The sequence below is a fragment of the Polypterus senegalus genome, unplaced genomic scaffold (assembly GCF_016835505.1).
Source record: "Polypterus senegalus isolate Bchr_013 unplaced genomic scaffold, ASM1683550v1 scaffold_119, whole genome shotgun sequence".
Lineage (NCBI taxonomy): Eukaryota > Metazoa > Chordata > Cladistia > Polypteriformes > Polypteridae > Polypterus > Polypterus senegalus.
The window spans coordinates 308,301-323,012 of record NW_024383076.1 but is presented as its reverse complement, the minus strand read 5'-3'; the positions used below and the strand labels follow the sequence as shown (position 1 = coordinate 323,012).

The 14,712-nt window shown below is 40.6% G+C and overlaps 1 protein-coding gene across 3 annotated transcripts in view; it reads left to right on the top strand.

Moving 5' to 3' along the window:
• Nucleotides 1–14,712, top strand: part of LOC120521306 (butyrophilin subfamily 3 member A2-like) — a 58,863-nt gene that overhangs the window by 24,475 nt on the left and 19,676 nt on the right. For all 3 annotated transcript variants that reach the window (XR_005632086.1, XR_005632087.1, XM_039743018.1), the window contains one exon: nt 13,029–13,072. Coding sequence is in view for 1 of the 3 variants with exons in the window: in XM_039743018.1 (XP_039598952.1) it covers nt 13,029–13,072 (44 nt within the window). In the remaining 2 variants the exon portion in view is untranslated. The remainder of the gene's footprint in view (nt 1–13,028; nt 13,073–14,712) is intronic.

The window sequence follows — 14,712 nt, the reverse complement described above, 5'->3', positions numbered from 1 at the left end:
ATTCTAGTTTTGGCCTGCACCAGGCCAAGTTAACTTTGCCTCTAAAAATGTTAGTGTATGATTAAATATCAGAGTTGTTCAAAGTATCTCTCAATGGAGAGGAAAAAGCTAAGAAAAAAAAATTTAGCTTGAAAAAAAAACAACCTAAAGAATTTTAATAAATAAAAATATTTATTAGCCGGGCAGCATGGTGGCACAGTGGGTAGTGCTGCCGCCTCGCAGTTAGGAGACCTGGGTCCGGTTCCCAGGTCCTCCCTGTGTGGAGTTTGCATGTTCTCCCTGTGTCTGCATGGGTTTTCTCCCATACTCCAAAGACGCGGGTTAGGTGCATTGGCGATTCTAAATTGTCCCTAGTGTGTGTTTGGTGTGTGTGTGCCCTGTGGTAGGCTGGCACCCTGCCCGGGGTTTGTTTCCTGCCTTGCGCTCTGTGCTGGCTTGGATTGGCTCCAGCAGACCCCCGTGACCATGTAGTTAGGATATAGCGGGTTGGATAATGGATGGATGGATATTCATTAACCTCCTTAGCGTTATGTTTATCCTTGGAAAACTGTACATTTTTCTTTTAACAAGAAAAAATACTATTCCATGAAACAAACATGTAAATATCACAATGTCACAATAAGTACAGTCAGAAAGGTCTGTCAAGTATCCAATACTGTACTCATGCAGATTTATTATACGTCCTTCATGTGATACATGTTGAAATGGTCACTGACACACAGCCTGACGTCACAATTAGGACAGTGGTTGCATGTTTCTTTGTACACTTTTCTTATAATATTTTTTCTGTTACTTGCACGGGAGAGGGTAGAATGACAGTGCCTGATCTACATGATCGATTCTCTGACTTGTGTCATTATGGCCTACCACAGCACAAGGCTTAGAGACTCCCACATTTCCCCTGACACAAACATTGGCAGTTGCTGCATTATAAACAGTACTAAGGGTGCTAACATCTTTCATGTCCTTCATTGTGCAGATGATTGAGGAAATGTAGAAGATGTGCTGTGTTGTATAGGCCTAAGGTAGTGTGGTGGTGGAGCACCCCATGAATGCTGATAGCAACACACATCATGATATTACCTCCTGCTGACCAATGATATTCCTACCACTTCTCTGTCATTTAGTGAGACTGAAGTTTGCTCTTGGGGGTGTTTCCTCGAATCAATGACCAATTTTGTCTACAGACGAATGTGATTGTTTAAAGTGTTATTTGTAAATGTGTAGAAATAAAATATACAGTTTAGCACTGTTATACACATTACACAACTGTAGTACTACACATGTGAAAGTCAGCCATCTCCAGTATATCACTTTCTAAAGAATTTTCTTGCATATATGTGTTCTAACTGCTGCTGTTTCACCCTGTCTGAGTTCCTTTCCAAAGGAACACAGTACTCTTGCTTCTTCTGGATTCATTTATCTTTAACATCGATGGTACCAATGCTGATTCTGTCTGTTCTACGAAAGACATCTTGGTCTTCTACAATCCTGGATTGGATTTCTTGAAAAAGGATTTTATTGTTGTCAGCCACAATGTTCACAATGGAGGATATTAGTCCATTGCAGGGAAGGAAATCCATTTCTACAAACACAGAATCAAGGAACCACACATTCACTTCCCAGCCCATGTTCACTTTTTTATTTTCTGTCCCCTCTGTTCTTCAGCATTCTTCACACAGTTAATCACAATATAGAAAGTGTCACTGTTAAGGTAAATCTAGCTGCAACCTTAATTGTTTTTTGTTTTTTTTTTTTTGTTTGTTTTCAATGGAAATCCCCCAAGGACTTATAAAATTTTGCTCAACATGCTAATATAATAGGCAGGGCATATTTAGAAAGTGGACAAACGCTTTGTACAGAGTTCTTAAGTGTCAAACACATAATTAGTATTAATATTTTACTACACTTACTTCACATTTGAATATTTCATAAATGATAAGATCTTGTTAGAGAATGTATTTCTAATAAAACACAGTATGTGCACCAATCTGCTTTTAAAGAAAGACCACCTAGTTAAAACAATAAACAACACGTACTGCACCTGGAAACTAAAGAATGCTGACTCTGGGAGAAAAATGCAGAGGAAAAAGAAGCTGTGCCTGCATTTACCTGACTTAGAAATGAAGAGAAACAGTCAGGCCTTAACATGCCTACACAAAATCAAGCCACAGCATACTTTCAATCACTGCCTGTTTTGAACAGCAGCACAGTGATTGAGAGGAGGGTTGGGGGGGAAGGGTTAGTAATGAAAATGAAAAGGCCTACCCTGTCACCATTTCCTTCAGAGAATCTAACTATAACAGCTTCCACCACTTTAAGACCAGATTTGTGCATTACGGTGGTTTGGGGGCGTTTTGGGGATTGGTGATGATTAATGAATGATTTGGTTGATCTGTAGATAATTATACATTGGAAGCAATTTTCATCACAAATAGTGGAGAAAAGAAAATCTGATCTGTAACAGGAATTAAACAAGAGTTTATAAATATGTCTCTCATTAAACTTGTGGGACCCCAGAAGCAACTTTAGATAGATAGATAGATAGATAGATACTTTATTAATCCCAAGGGGAAATTCACATACTCCAGCAGCAGCATTCTGATAAAAAACAATATTAAATTATAGAGTGATAACAATGCACGTATAACAGACAATAACTTTGAATAATTTTACAATTTCTATAATGTTAACCTTTAGCCTAAACCAAATGACTAGCATGCAGACTTATTTGCCCACTTGTAGAATGGTAGAATCCCAAACCACCTTCTATAACTCAGTTGGTAAGCTAATATCTATAGTATCACAGATTTAAAAAAAAAAATCACATAATCTCTTGGAGGATACATCCAAAAATTTTACAAAAAAACATGACATTAATGTGTTAATATAATTTTATTATAAGCTTGCAAGATTTATGACTGACACTTTTATGCGGTTGAATCATCTATTTTATTTAAAACTTATTTTTTCATTCTTGTACCTTTCTTTTTTTTCTCTTGATTCTTTGTAAAATACAACTATTTATTGTCTTATTTCCCTTTTGTAAATACTTATAGAGCAGTTACTTTTGGCATATGAGATGGTACAAATGAAGACTATGGAAAGAAATGGTTACACATCTGCTCAGGTATGCATGCCTGATGTACCGTATGTGTGGCACATGGATTACTTCAGGATCCATAATCCCCTCTAGGCAGGAAGAGACAACAGCTCAGTGCTAGTCTGATGCTGCTAAGTAAAAGGCAAGAGAAAGAAAATTTGAAAGGCCAACTGCCAAATTGTCAGAAAGCCTTAAGAGAGTTAAAGGTCCTGAGAAAAGAGTGCAGGGATACTTAGCGGAAAGAGGGGGTGAAGCTTGTCTGTCTGTGGGATTGCATGGAAGCACATGCACACATTTGAATCATTAATATCCAGAGTTCCTGCCATAGTAAGTGTGAAGTATATTGAAAATTGCCACATGCTTCCTGATTGGACGGACAAGATAGATGTCAGCTGGGATTAGTTGGGAAAAATCCTATGACCATATAAAACCAGACAGCTGATGCTATAGATGGTCTATTTCTTGATGAGCTTGTAGCAATAAAGAGAAGAGAAGGCAGAAACCGTGGAATATCGTCCTGGAGTACAGTGATGGGACTGATTGCAGTGAGCTAGCTGTTTGATTACTTTTGTGTATAGCTTTTTATTTAAAAAAAAAACCTATTTATTCTTAGATCAGCGCTTTTATGGAAGGGAAGAAGAAAAGATCTGCAGCTACTAGAAGCACTTGTTTGAGGTTACTGCTGCCAAAGGCTGATCGACCAGGGTTCACTTTCTTTTTCCACAGCACACTGTGGATGTTTGATGAGTGTGTTCAATAAAGACAGAAAAGATTATAACTGTCTGTGTACTATTAGCATAAGAATATTGTGTTGGTCTGTACTTGTGACTTAGATGAAGATCAGATCACATTTAATGCAAGAAACAAGCTTGTTCCAATAGGTTCACATACATATTTTTCTTGCCATTGTATTATAGTGTCCAAAATACTCAAAGAAAGAGAATTTCCATTCATTCGATTTATAATTTGGTTACCTAAATCCAGATCACATACTGGCGCCTGTCCTGGCAATCATTTGTTGCAAGGCACGAGCCATTCATGGAGAAGATACTAGTGATAAATTAAATTTAACCTTTTAAATCCCTCCAGTTAAATTGTGAAAATCTCCTCACTCAAAGCAATCTATAGGTACAATTAAAATGCAGTATTTGAAAATGGTACTGTTCTGTCCTCTACACAGACTACGTGTTTTGACAGGCAGATAAACACCTTTCCATATCCAAAACTCTATAGACTTCGTTTCTTTATCCACAGGTTTATTGGAATTAAAAAGGGTGAAACTAAAACAGAGAAAAAAAGGATACAAACGCTAAGTGGCTTTATATTAACAACAAACATATCCTCTAAAAGTATATTACTGTGCCTTACACATGTATTATTAATAAACTAGTAAAGAGTTACTTTTCACTGCAAATATATATATATATATATAGTGAAGGATAACATTAAAATAAAATAATACATACAGACGATGCCATCACAAGCACTGAAGATAAGCACAGATGACAGAGGATTTGACTAGTGCGTTTCCATGCACATGGCAGCAGCCTTCCTGATTCTTAAATTAACTTCCTGATTACCTCACATGACAGAAAGCAAGGGAGGGGAGGAGAAATACCAGCTACACCCACTAGATGGAGCTAAACTGCAAATCTTAATACAAAAACAGTTTTAAAAGGTTGTAACAGAACACTCCCCGTCTGGCGTGATTAAACGCCACTACTGAACAGTCAATAATTATAACATATTTATATTGGTCTTTCGGAAGGAGCAAGGAGGAGGATAATCTCAGTGACAGGCCGAATAAAAACTTTGTCCCTCTTTCTTAAAGACTTTAATCTCCACCTTACGGACTTTACCATCTTCGCTGGGAAAAACTTGCGTGACCATTCCTAGGGGCCATTCATTTCTTCTGAGATGATCATTTTAAGTAGCACGACACTACCAGGCTCAATGTCTGGTTGGGGGGACTGCCATTTCTCACGTGGTTGGAGTAAACAGAGGTATTGTTTTTTCCATCTGTCCCAAAAAGTTTGAGCCAGGTGCTGTACTTGGCGCACTGATGTCTGTGCAGGTCTTTGAACCCAAAATCGCCAGCAGGGAGAGAAAGAGGATTGACTTTCTGGGTGAGAAGAGTTGCTGGTGTAAGAATCATAGGGTCAGTTGGATCAGTAGATACTGGAACAAGAGGTCTAGAGTTGATAATAGCTGCTACTTCTGACAGTAAGGTGGTAAGTACTTCATGAGTCAACTTCAAGGACCAAGTTGGTGGAACATAGAATTTAAGATCTTTTTTGCTATCCCAATCATCCTTTCCCAAGAGCCTCCCATGTGAGAGGCATGGGGAGGATTAAATTTCCAAACACAGCCCTCATCCTGAAGGAACTTATCAATAGTGTGATTGTCAATGTTACTGGAAATCTTCAACTCTTTACAAGCACTGATGAAATTAGTTCCGCAATCAGAACGGATAAGTTTCACTGGACCTCTGATGGCAAGAAAACGTCTAAGAGCATTGATAAAACTTGAAGTGTCAAGAGTTTCAATAACCTCAATATGTACAGCTCTCACACTTAAGCAGGTAAATATCACAGCCCATCGTTTACTTTGAGCAAGTCCACCTCTTGTGCGACGCGAAGTCACAGTCCATGGACCAAAAACATCCAGGCCAACATTTGTAAATGGAGGTTCTATGGAAAGACGATCTGCTGGAAGGTTGGACATCTTTTGTATCTGAGGTGACCCACGAAGCTTGCGCACGTAACACATCCATGAATTAAGCTGCTCACGCGCCTCTTGCCACCAACTATCCAGAGTCCAGCAGTACGTATGGCACCTTCTGTAAATAGCCGACCTTGATGCTGAATTTTTTCATGGTAATGTCTGACCAAAAGGTTTGCTACATGGTGCTTCCCTGGAATAATGAGGGGTCTTTTTTCATCATATGGAAGCTCTGCTGCAATGAGTCGGCCTCCTACTCTGATGAGGCCGTGTGCATCAATGATAGGGTCTAAAGTTTTAAGAGGACTGCCCCTCGGAAGCTTCTCCTTTCTTTGTAAACTGGTATACTCTTGAGCATACACTGTCTCTTGAACTGAACGTATTATGATCCTCTTAGATTGTGAGAGATCTTCAACTGAGCATACTGCATCACAGTAGTGCCAGCCTCTGCAGCTGCTGGGCATGGCTTCAGGATTCTTGTGAAAGAGCCGAGCAATATGAATAAGTCGAGCAATGGCACGAGTTAGTGATCTCCAGCTAGAGAATTTGGAAAAACGCTGGGATCCAAGTTGTCCGCTCATCACACTCGTATCCAGAGTAAGAACCTGAGGGCGGATTTCTGTATCCAATGAAGGATTAACAAGTTGAAAGTTCTTCGATTTGAAAGTTCCTTGAGAAGGGTGCTTTAAGAACTTTGGTCCAGGTAGCCAGCTGGTGTCTAGAATGTGGGCTGGAGTGACAAACCTCGTAGCAATATCTGCCGGGTTTTGATCCGTAGGTACGTATTGCCATTGTTCTGGATGAGAGTATCTTCGTATTCTCAGGACTCGATTACTAACATAGACATAAAAGCGCTAGTTTCATTATAAATATATCCCAGTACTACTTTGCTGTCCGTGTAGAAAGTAGTAGTATCTAGGTGGATGTCAATCTCTGAGGAGATGAGCTCGGCTAGTTCCACTGCTAGGACTGCAGCGCATAACTCTAGCCTGGGCACTGTATGTTCAAGACGTGGGGTGAGCTTTGCTTTTCCCATGATAAAGCCAACATGGCTGGTTCTATCCATGTCAGTCAGTTTGAGGTAAGCAACTGCAGCAATTGCTTTAATCGATGCATCAGAGAAAACACACAACTCACGAGTTGCATCTAAAGGGGAAATTTTCGTGTAAGGCCTTGAAATCCTAAGGCTGCTCAGATCCTTTAGTGAGTGCCTCCATGTGCGCCACATCTCTTCTTTTCTTCAGGGAGGGGAGTCCCAATCGCTATTCTGCTGCATAAGCTCTCTAAGAATGGCTTTTCCTTGAATTGTGACTGGAGCAATGAAACCCAGTGGGTCATAGATGCTGTTCACAGTTGATAAGATACCCCGACGAGTGAAGGGCTTTTCTTCGCTGGCCACCCCAAAGTTAAAGGTATCAGACTTAAGGTCCCAGTTAAGACCTAAGGTGCGTTGTAAGGAGTGAAGGTCAGATTCGAAATCCAAATCTTTCAGATCAGCAGCATGGTCTTGTGATGGGAATGCATCCATGACTTCTCTCTTATTTGAGGCAATTTTATGTAGTCTCAAGTTAGACTCAGAGAGTGTGTCTTGTGTCTTTTAAGAAGGTTTATTGCTGCTTCCACTGTAGGGAGAGACTTCAGACCATCATCTACATAGAAGTCACGGTTCACAAAATGCTTTACTTCAGGATCGCCCTCCTTTACAGACTGCTTAAGACAGTAGATGGCAACTGCCGGAGAGGGACTATTCCCAAAGACGTGAACCCTCATACGGTACTCGATAATGTCTTTGGACAGGTCATTGTCCTGAAACCACAAGAATCTCAAAAAATCGCGATCTTCTTCTTTTACGAGGAAACAGTGAAACATTTGTTCAATATCTGCTGTTATGGCCACAGCTTCTTTCCGGAAACGGATGAGGACTCCAAGAAGAGTATTGTTCAGATCGGGTCCTGTTAGCAGAATATTGTTGAGCGACACTCCATTGAATTGGGCACTGGAGTCGAACACTACACGGATGTTATCAGGCTTCCTTGGATGATAAACACCAAAAATAGGCAGAAACCATCGCTCTTTTCCTTTTCTAAGTGAAGGTGCTACTTCAGCATGACCATTCTTAAACATTTTCTCCATGAACGTGAGGAAATGCTGTCTCATTTCTGACTTTCTGTCCAAGTTGCGTTTTAGTGACAAGAGACGATTGTAGCCTGAACTTTGTTATCAGGCAAGCGCTGTCTAGGTGTCTTGAATGGTAGTGGGGCTACCCAGCTGTTGCTGTCATCTCGTTTGAGACCTTGTTGCATTATTCGCAGAAATAAAATGTCTTGGATAGAAGGGGCCACTTTGTTGTCGTCGCTTGTCTGTTGGAACACTGTGGAGCCCAACTGCTTGTTTTCTTGATTGCCTTTAAGTTTACCTGTAGAGAGTGCCGGGGGAATATTGTAAAGCTGAGAGTGGCTATATTTCTCCTTTACATGGAAGACATTCGGGCATGGCTCAAAGATAGATGGGCATTCTTGCTTTGTCAAGCTAGTGTACAATACGTTCACACTCGTGGGCACATGAACATTGCCCAAACAAACATTGCCAACTATAACCCATCCCAGGTCGAGCTTCTGGGCGTAAGGTGCGTCATGTGGGCCATTCACTTGTTTCCGAACCTTGTGGACCCTAATGATATCCCGTCCAAGTAGGAGCATAATAGAAGCCTTCGTTTCAAGTTCTGGAATAAGGTGAGCCACTGACTTCAGGTGTGGTTGAAACTGAGCAACTTCAGGTGTCGGAATCTCTGACCGGTTGTTTGGGATGTCATTACACTCTAAAAGACTAGGAAGAGGAAGACTGACTTTCCCATCCAGCGACTCAATTTGGTAGCCAAAGGCTATTCTCCCGAAACTTCTGAAACCCCAGAACAAGTCCTAAGAGAATATGCAGAGGTGGGACCATGGATGTTGAAGGCATCAAAGAACTCTGAACGGGCCAGCGATCTGTTGCTCTGCTCATCAAGGATAGCATAGACTTTCAAGGCTCTGTCACGATGGTTTGTTGGATAGACTTTGACTAAGCAGATCTTAGAGCAGGATCTGTCACTGAGACCACCCCTACAGACTTGAGTGCAGCGAGAGGTGACTTCTGAAGGTTGTATGGTGTTTTCCTCCCCGCCATAGTCTGGCGAGAGGTCTGGTTTATGAGTCCAAGGTGCTGGTCCTGGGTGAAGTGCAGAAATGTGCTTGTGCTCTCACACTCTGAACATGTGTTCGAGTACTTACAGTTTTTAGCTGTGTGTGTTGTTGACATGCAACATTTAAAGCAGATCCCATTCTCCTTTAGGAAAGCCTTACGTTCCTCTAATGGCTTCTCTCGAAAGGCACACATTTCCTGAGTAAATGGGGCTTCTTATGGAGAGGACACTGTTTATTATAATCCTTGTTTTTAATATCCTGTTCATTTGGGGTGAGAGCCAACATGGGAGACACATTGGTTTTATGAACTGAAATGTCTTTCTGCTTGTTTGACTTCCAAGAAGTGTTGTCTGTTTTACAAACAGAATACGTTTGACCCAAAAGACTGAAGCTAGGATCATTCCTGATCCTAGCTTGTCGAGCAATGAAGTCCACAAAAACTCCAAAGGGAGGAAACAGAACATTACACTGCTGTTTGTAGTTAGATCCAAAGGACAACCACTTCTCTTGGAGGTTATAAGGTAGCTTTTGAACTATTGGACTGATGCCTCGCTGTATCGAGATAGACAGACCCGAAGGCCTCCATCTGCTTTGGCGGATTCCAGTTCCATAAGCAAATCACTTAGTTCGCGTAATTTAGAATAATCTTTGTTTGAAATTCTTGGGAAATTATCAATACGTCGAAAAAGAGCATTTTCAATTACTTCAGGTGCACCAAAACACTCTTCTAGTCTTTGCCATATTACTCGGAGCCCCCTTTCTGGCTGATTAACATGGACAGCCCTGATTCGTCTAGCATGCTCAGCTGACTCTTTTCCCAACCACTTAACCAAGAGATCCATTTCCTCACTGGCTGTCAAGCCTAGATCTCTAACTGTGTTCCTGAATGACCGCTGCCAAGCTCTAAAGCTCTCTGGTTGGTCATTGAATTGAATGAGACCAGTGGTGACCAGTTCAGACGGGCAAGGTATCTCACAAAGTCACTTATATTTGGATCATCGTGTCGGGAGTATGGAGTGGCATGACTGAGCACTGAGGGAGGTGAAGGATTGTGAGCAACAGGCAGTGCTTCATTTGCACGTGGATTCATTTCCATATTCAAGGAGAAGGAAGGTGCGCATTGTGTGCACTGTGGTTCCTGAGCTGTTACCGTTACTGGCAGTGTCACGGGGGTCAGCCATGTCTACGTTATGATGGAGGACTGGTACAGAGTAAGAAAGCGCTGCCGCTGTGTAAGTCTGTCTGATTTTGTCCTGAGTGAGTAGACTTGCTTCAGGTGCTGACTGCACGTCATCAAATTTCTTGGACTGCTCAATCACATATTCTCGTGTTCGCTGTACTGGGTCAAGAGGGGGTGTGTCAATTTTAAGTTTATAGCTACGTCGTTCACTACCATCAATAACAGCCTCTAAAGTGTCTGCTTCGGCAGCAGCTGCAGCTTCTATTTCTAACACAAGCATGTCCATTTCAGCCTCTAATTGAGCTTTCTCTAATTTTATTTTTGCTTCCTTTTCTGCATAAGCCAAGCGTGCTTTGGCTGCTTCTGCTCAGGCTCTAGCTATAACAGCAGCTGCTTCAGTGGAACTGTTCGGGCGTCTTGTGGAACCTGCAGCATAGGACCTGGTTTTTAGTGTATCTGACTTCTTTTCCTCCATCGCTTTGTTCAAATATACAGTACTAGCTTCTTGCTGTAAACCACGTCTTTTCACTGTTCTGTCCTCTACACAGACTACGTGTTTTGACAGGCAGATAAACACCTTTCCATATCCAAAACTCTATAGACTTCGTTTCTTTATCCACAGGTTTATTGGAATTAAAAAGGGTGAAACTAAAACAGAGAAAAAAGGATACAAACGCTAAGTGGCTTTATATTAACAACAAACATATCCTCTAAAAGTATATTACTGTGCCTTACACATGTATTATTAATAAACTAGTAAAGAGTTACTTTTCACTGCAAATATATATATATAGTGAAGGATAACATTAAAATAAAATAATACATACAGACGATGCCATCACAAGCACTGAAGATAAGCACAGATGACAGAGGATTTGACTAGTGCGTTTCCATGCACATGGCAGCAGCCTTCCTGATTCTTAAATTAACTTCCTGATTACCTCACATGACAGAAAGCAAGGGAGGGGAGGAGAAATACCAGCTACACCCACTAGATGGAGCTAAACTGCAAATCTTAATACAAAAACAGTTTTAAAAGGTTGTAACAGAACAGGTACACAGAAGTGATTTTGATAGAAAGCTTTATGACATTGGAGTAATACATACAGGACATTAATAGCTGATCCCAAAGATCCTTCTTATACTTCACTTGCTTTAAAATGGTTTCACATTAAGGATATATCTGGTAGTTTCGGCTTACATTGTGGATCTTTTTTTTTCTTCTTTTGAAGTACAAAGTTTTAAAGTGGTGTTTCTGTGAAGCAATTTCTCTTTTGGAATGATAATAAACAATTAATTAAGAGAATCAGAACAAGAGGAAGACCATCCAGCCTAGTTGTTGCTTCTTGGCTTAGATAACAATTAAGATGTTTTAATATCTCATCCACATCCTTCTTACGGGCTGCTGAGTCTTCTTCTTCAACTCCAATGTCTCAGTAATTTGTTCCAGACGCCCTACAACTCTCTGCATAAAGAAGTGTATCCTGGGTTCACTCATTCATGCACTTCTCCTAATTTCCACAGGTGTTCTCGCATATCAGATTGTAAATAAAGATTGACTGAATCTGCTTTATCAATGCCTTGGAGAGTTTTAAATATCTGAATTAGGTCCCCACACACTCTTCTCTACTCGAGACTAAACAGGTTTAATTCCCAGAGTCTGTCAGAGAAATCAAAGCTTTTTAATCCAATGATGTACCATGTTGTTCTCCTTTGCCTGTCTTTGAAGCACTGGTAGCAAACAAACTGCATACTGTACTCCAGAAGTGGCAAGCCAATGAAAAAGTGAATGTAATGCTCCCCAATTTATATTCAACATTACTTGACATTTTAATCACTGCTGCACATTTCTCAGATGATGAGAACATTGTGACAACAGAAGCCTCTAAGCTCTGTGTCCCCCATTTTGTATTTATAATTGACATTCCTTGTGCCCACATGTAGCATTTTGCATGTTTCCATGTTAAATGCCATTTTCCAAGTGTTTGTGTACTTTCGAAGCTTGTCCAAGTCTTTTTGAATAATTCTTTGTTGAATCCTCAGGATCAGCCATTCCTCCAAATTTAGTCACTCATTTTCTAACTTTCTTAGTTGTGAACAGGGTTGCGAGGGACTACTGAAGCCTATCCCTGCTAGCACTGGGGGCAAGGCAGGAACAAACCATGGACAGGGTTCCAGTCCATTGCAAGGCAAATACACACACACACGCACACACACACACACACACACACACACACTAGCCTCACACTTGGGCCAAATTAGGATCGCCAGTCCACCTAACTTGCATGTCTTTCGACTGTGGGAGGAAACTGAAGCACCTGGAGGAAACCCACACAGACATGGGGAGAACATTCAAACTTTGTCCAGGGAGAACCCGAGATACAAACCCAGGTCTCCTTTTTAGTATTTAGTTTACTAACATAATGTATCATTAATATACAGCATGCTAGAAAAGAGTAACAGTCCAAGGAGAGATCCTTGATAACTCCACTTTTGACCACACTCCATTCTCCTCTTCACTGTACTTTTTGTCTTCTGTTGGTTGCCCAATGTGAGCTTATGTTTTTGTAGGTTACCTCTGATACCTACACCTTCCAGTTTCAGAATTAATCTTCGGTGTCGAACCAAGGCTTTTTGAAAGTCAGAGTAAACTGTGTTCTATGATTTGTTCTTTTTAATTACTACAGTAGTCTGTCCAAAAAAAAGGAAAAAAGCATATTAGATTAAGATATAAATAATGTGGAAGACACTTGAACAGCCTATTTCTAAAAATATCTTATATAGCTATATTGTGAATGTTCATAATAATCACTTTTTAATTTTTTTCTGCCTCTTTTCACAGATATTTGCAGATAATCATTTTATTGATGGCGGAGTCTTTGTATGGTAAGAATTTTATCTTTAACTTGAAGTCTATGCTTGCCACAAGATGAGAATAATCTCAAATGATGCTGCATTGTTGAGTTTGCTTGTTCTACTGTGAGATCAAGTGACAGCAGCAAGGCAAGCCATATCAGACTGTATTCTTAGTGACAGTCACCAGCTGCTGAGTCATTATCAGGGACTGTCACAACATTTGAGAAAGAATGTCTTCAGCAGGTCTAGAAGTTGTTTTTTTAAATTCTCCCTTCAGTGGTATGTGCTGTGGAAGATTACTGGGGACATTGCCACCAGCTGCACAAACCTCATCACCCATTTCTATTTGATTAAGAGTAGAATCAGCTCTACATCAAAGTCCTTTAAAGTAGTCCACCTGATCTCAGAGTAATTTTGGAAACCCTCTGCCAGGACTCCATTTGGACAACTCTTACCTCTAAGCTTAATATTTTATTCAGTAACCAAATCATGTTACCATAGCTAAGAATAGAGATGTACTGTATATTCATGTAGAAAGCAAGCATGCCTCATGGAAATGGTTGACTATTTGAACATATCTGAAAAGTCAGACAGTAGAAATGTATGCAAACAATGCTTGCATATAGAGAGATAGGGTCTTGTTCAGAAAGCGGACGCCACTTTTCCCCTGTTCCCGGAATCCACGTTCAGCCAGTCCATTTAGACCGATCCCAGTCGGGACAAGGATTATAGTGTGTCCCTGCTGGGTTGTGTTTCCGGTCCTGCAGGCCTTCCATTATGACATCCAGTCCAGGAAAGAACTCTGTCTCCATCCTGGTCAGGATGCCTGTCTGTCCTCTGTGGCATTTACAATCCTTTATCACAGAAGTACAAAGATATACAGATTTAAATAACTGTACTGAAAACTGCAAATTTCCTTTACTCAAATACTGAATGAATGTTTATTTTTTATGAAGATGATTTTGGATATTCCACTTTACTGCCCCAACTTGAATTTTATTAAAATTATTGAAACATGTCCAAAGACATGCAGGTTAGGTGGATTGGCAATTCTAAATTGGCCCTAGTGTGTGCTTGGTGTGTGGGTGTGTTTGTGTGTGTCCTGCGGTGGGTTGGCACCCTGCTCAGGATTGGTTCCTGCCTTGTGCCCTGTGTTGGCTGGGATTGGCTCCAGCAGACCCCCGTGACCCTGTATTCGGATTCAGCGGGTTAGAAAATGGATGGATGGATGGATGGATGAGCGTCTTAGTCAAAACAAGAGACAAAATATGTGATCAAAAAGTCAGAACCAGGAAATGATAGAGCAGAAGTATCTTTTACAGAGAGTAATTTGAAAAGGGGTTTTTAACCCATAATTCAGATAAATAAGTGAATTTCTGAAAGACCTTGTATCCTATCACATCATCACTCAACAGTCACAATAAAAACTTTAATAAACAATTGTGGGACAATATGCTGCCGACAACAATTTTTTGAGAGGGAGCAGCAACAAATCATTTTTGTATTTTTCAATTTTCCTCTGAATATCTGGATCATTTAAAGCTATTGTGCACCTTTCCACAAAATCAAGAAGTTTTTCCCTACTATTGAAACCACTGGTTAATTCTTCACGTTTCGGAGGTTCTGTGATAGCCAACTAGTGTGTACCTCACATTTCTTTTCATATGATG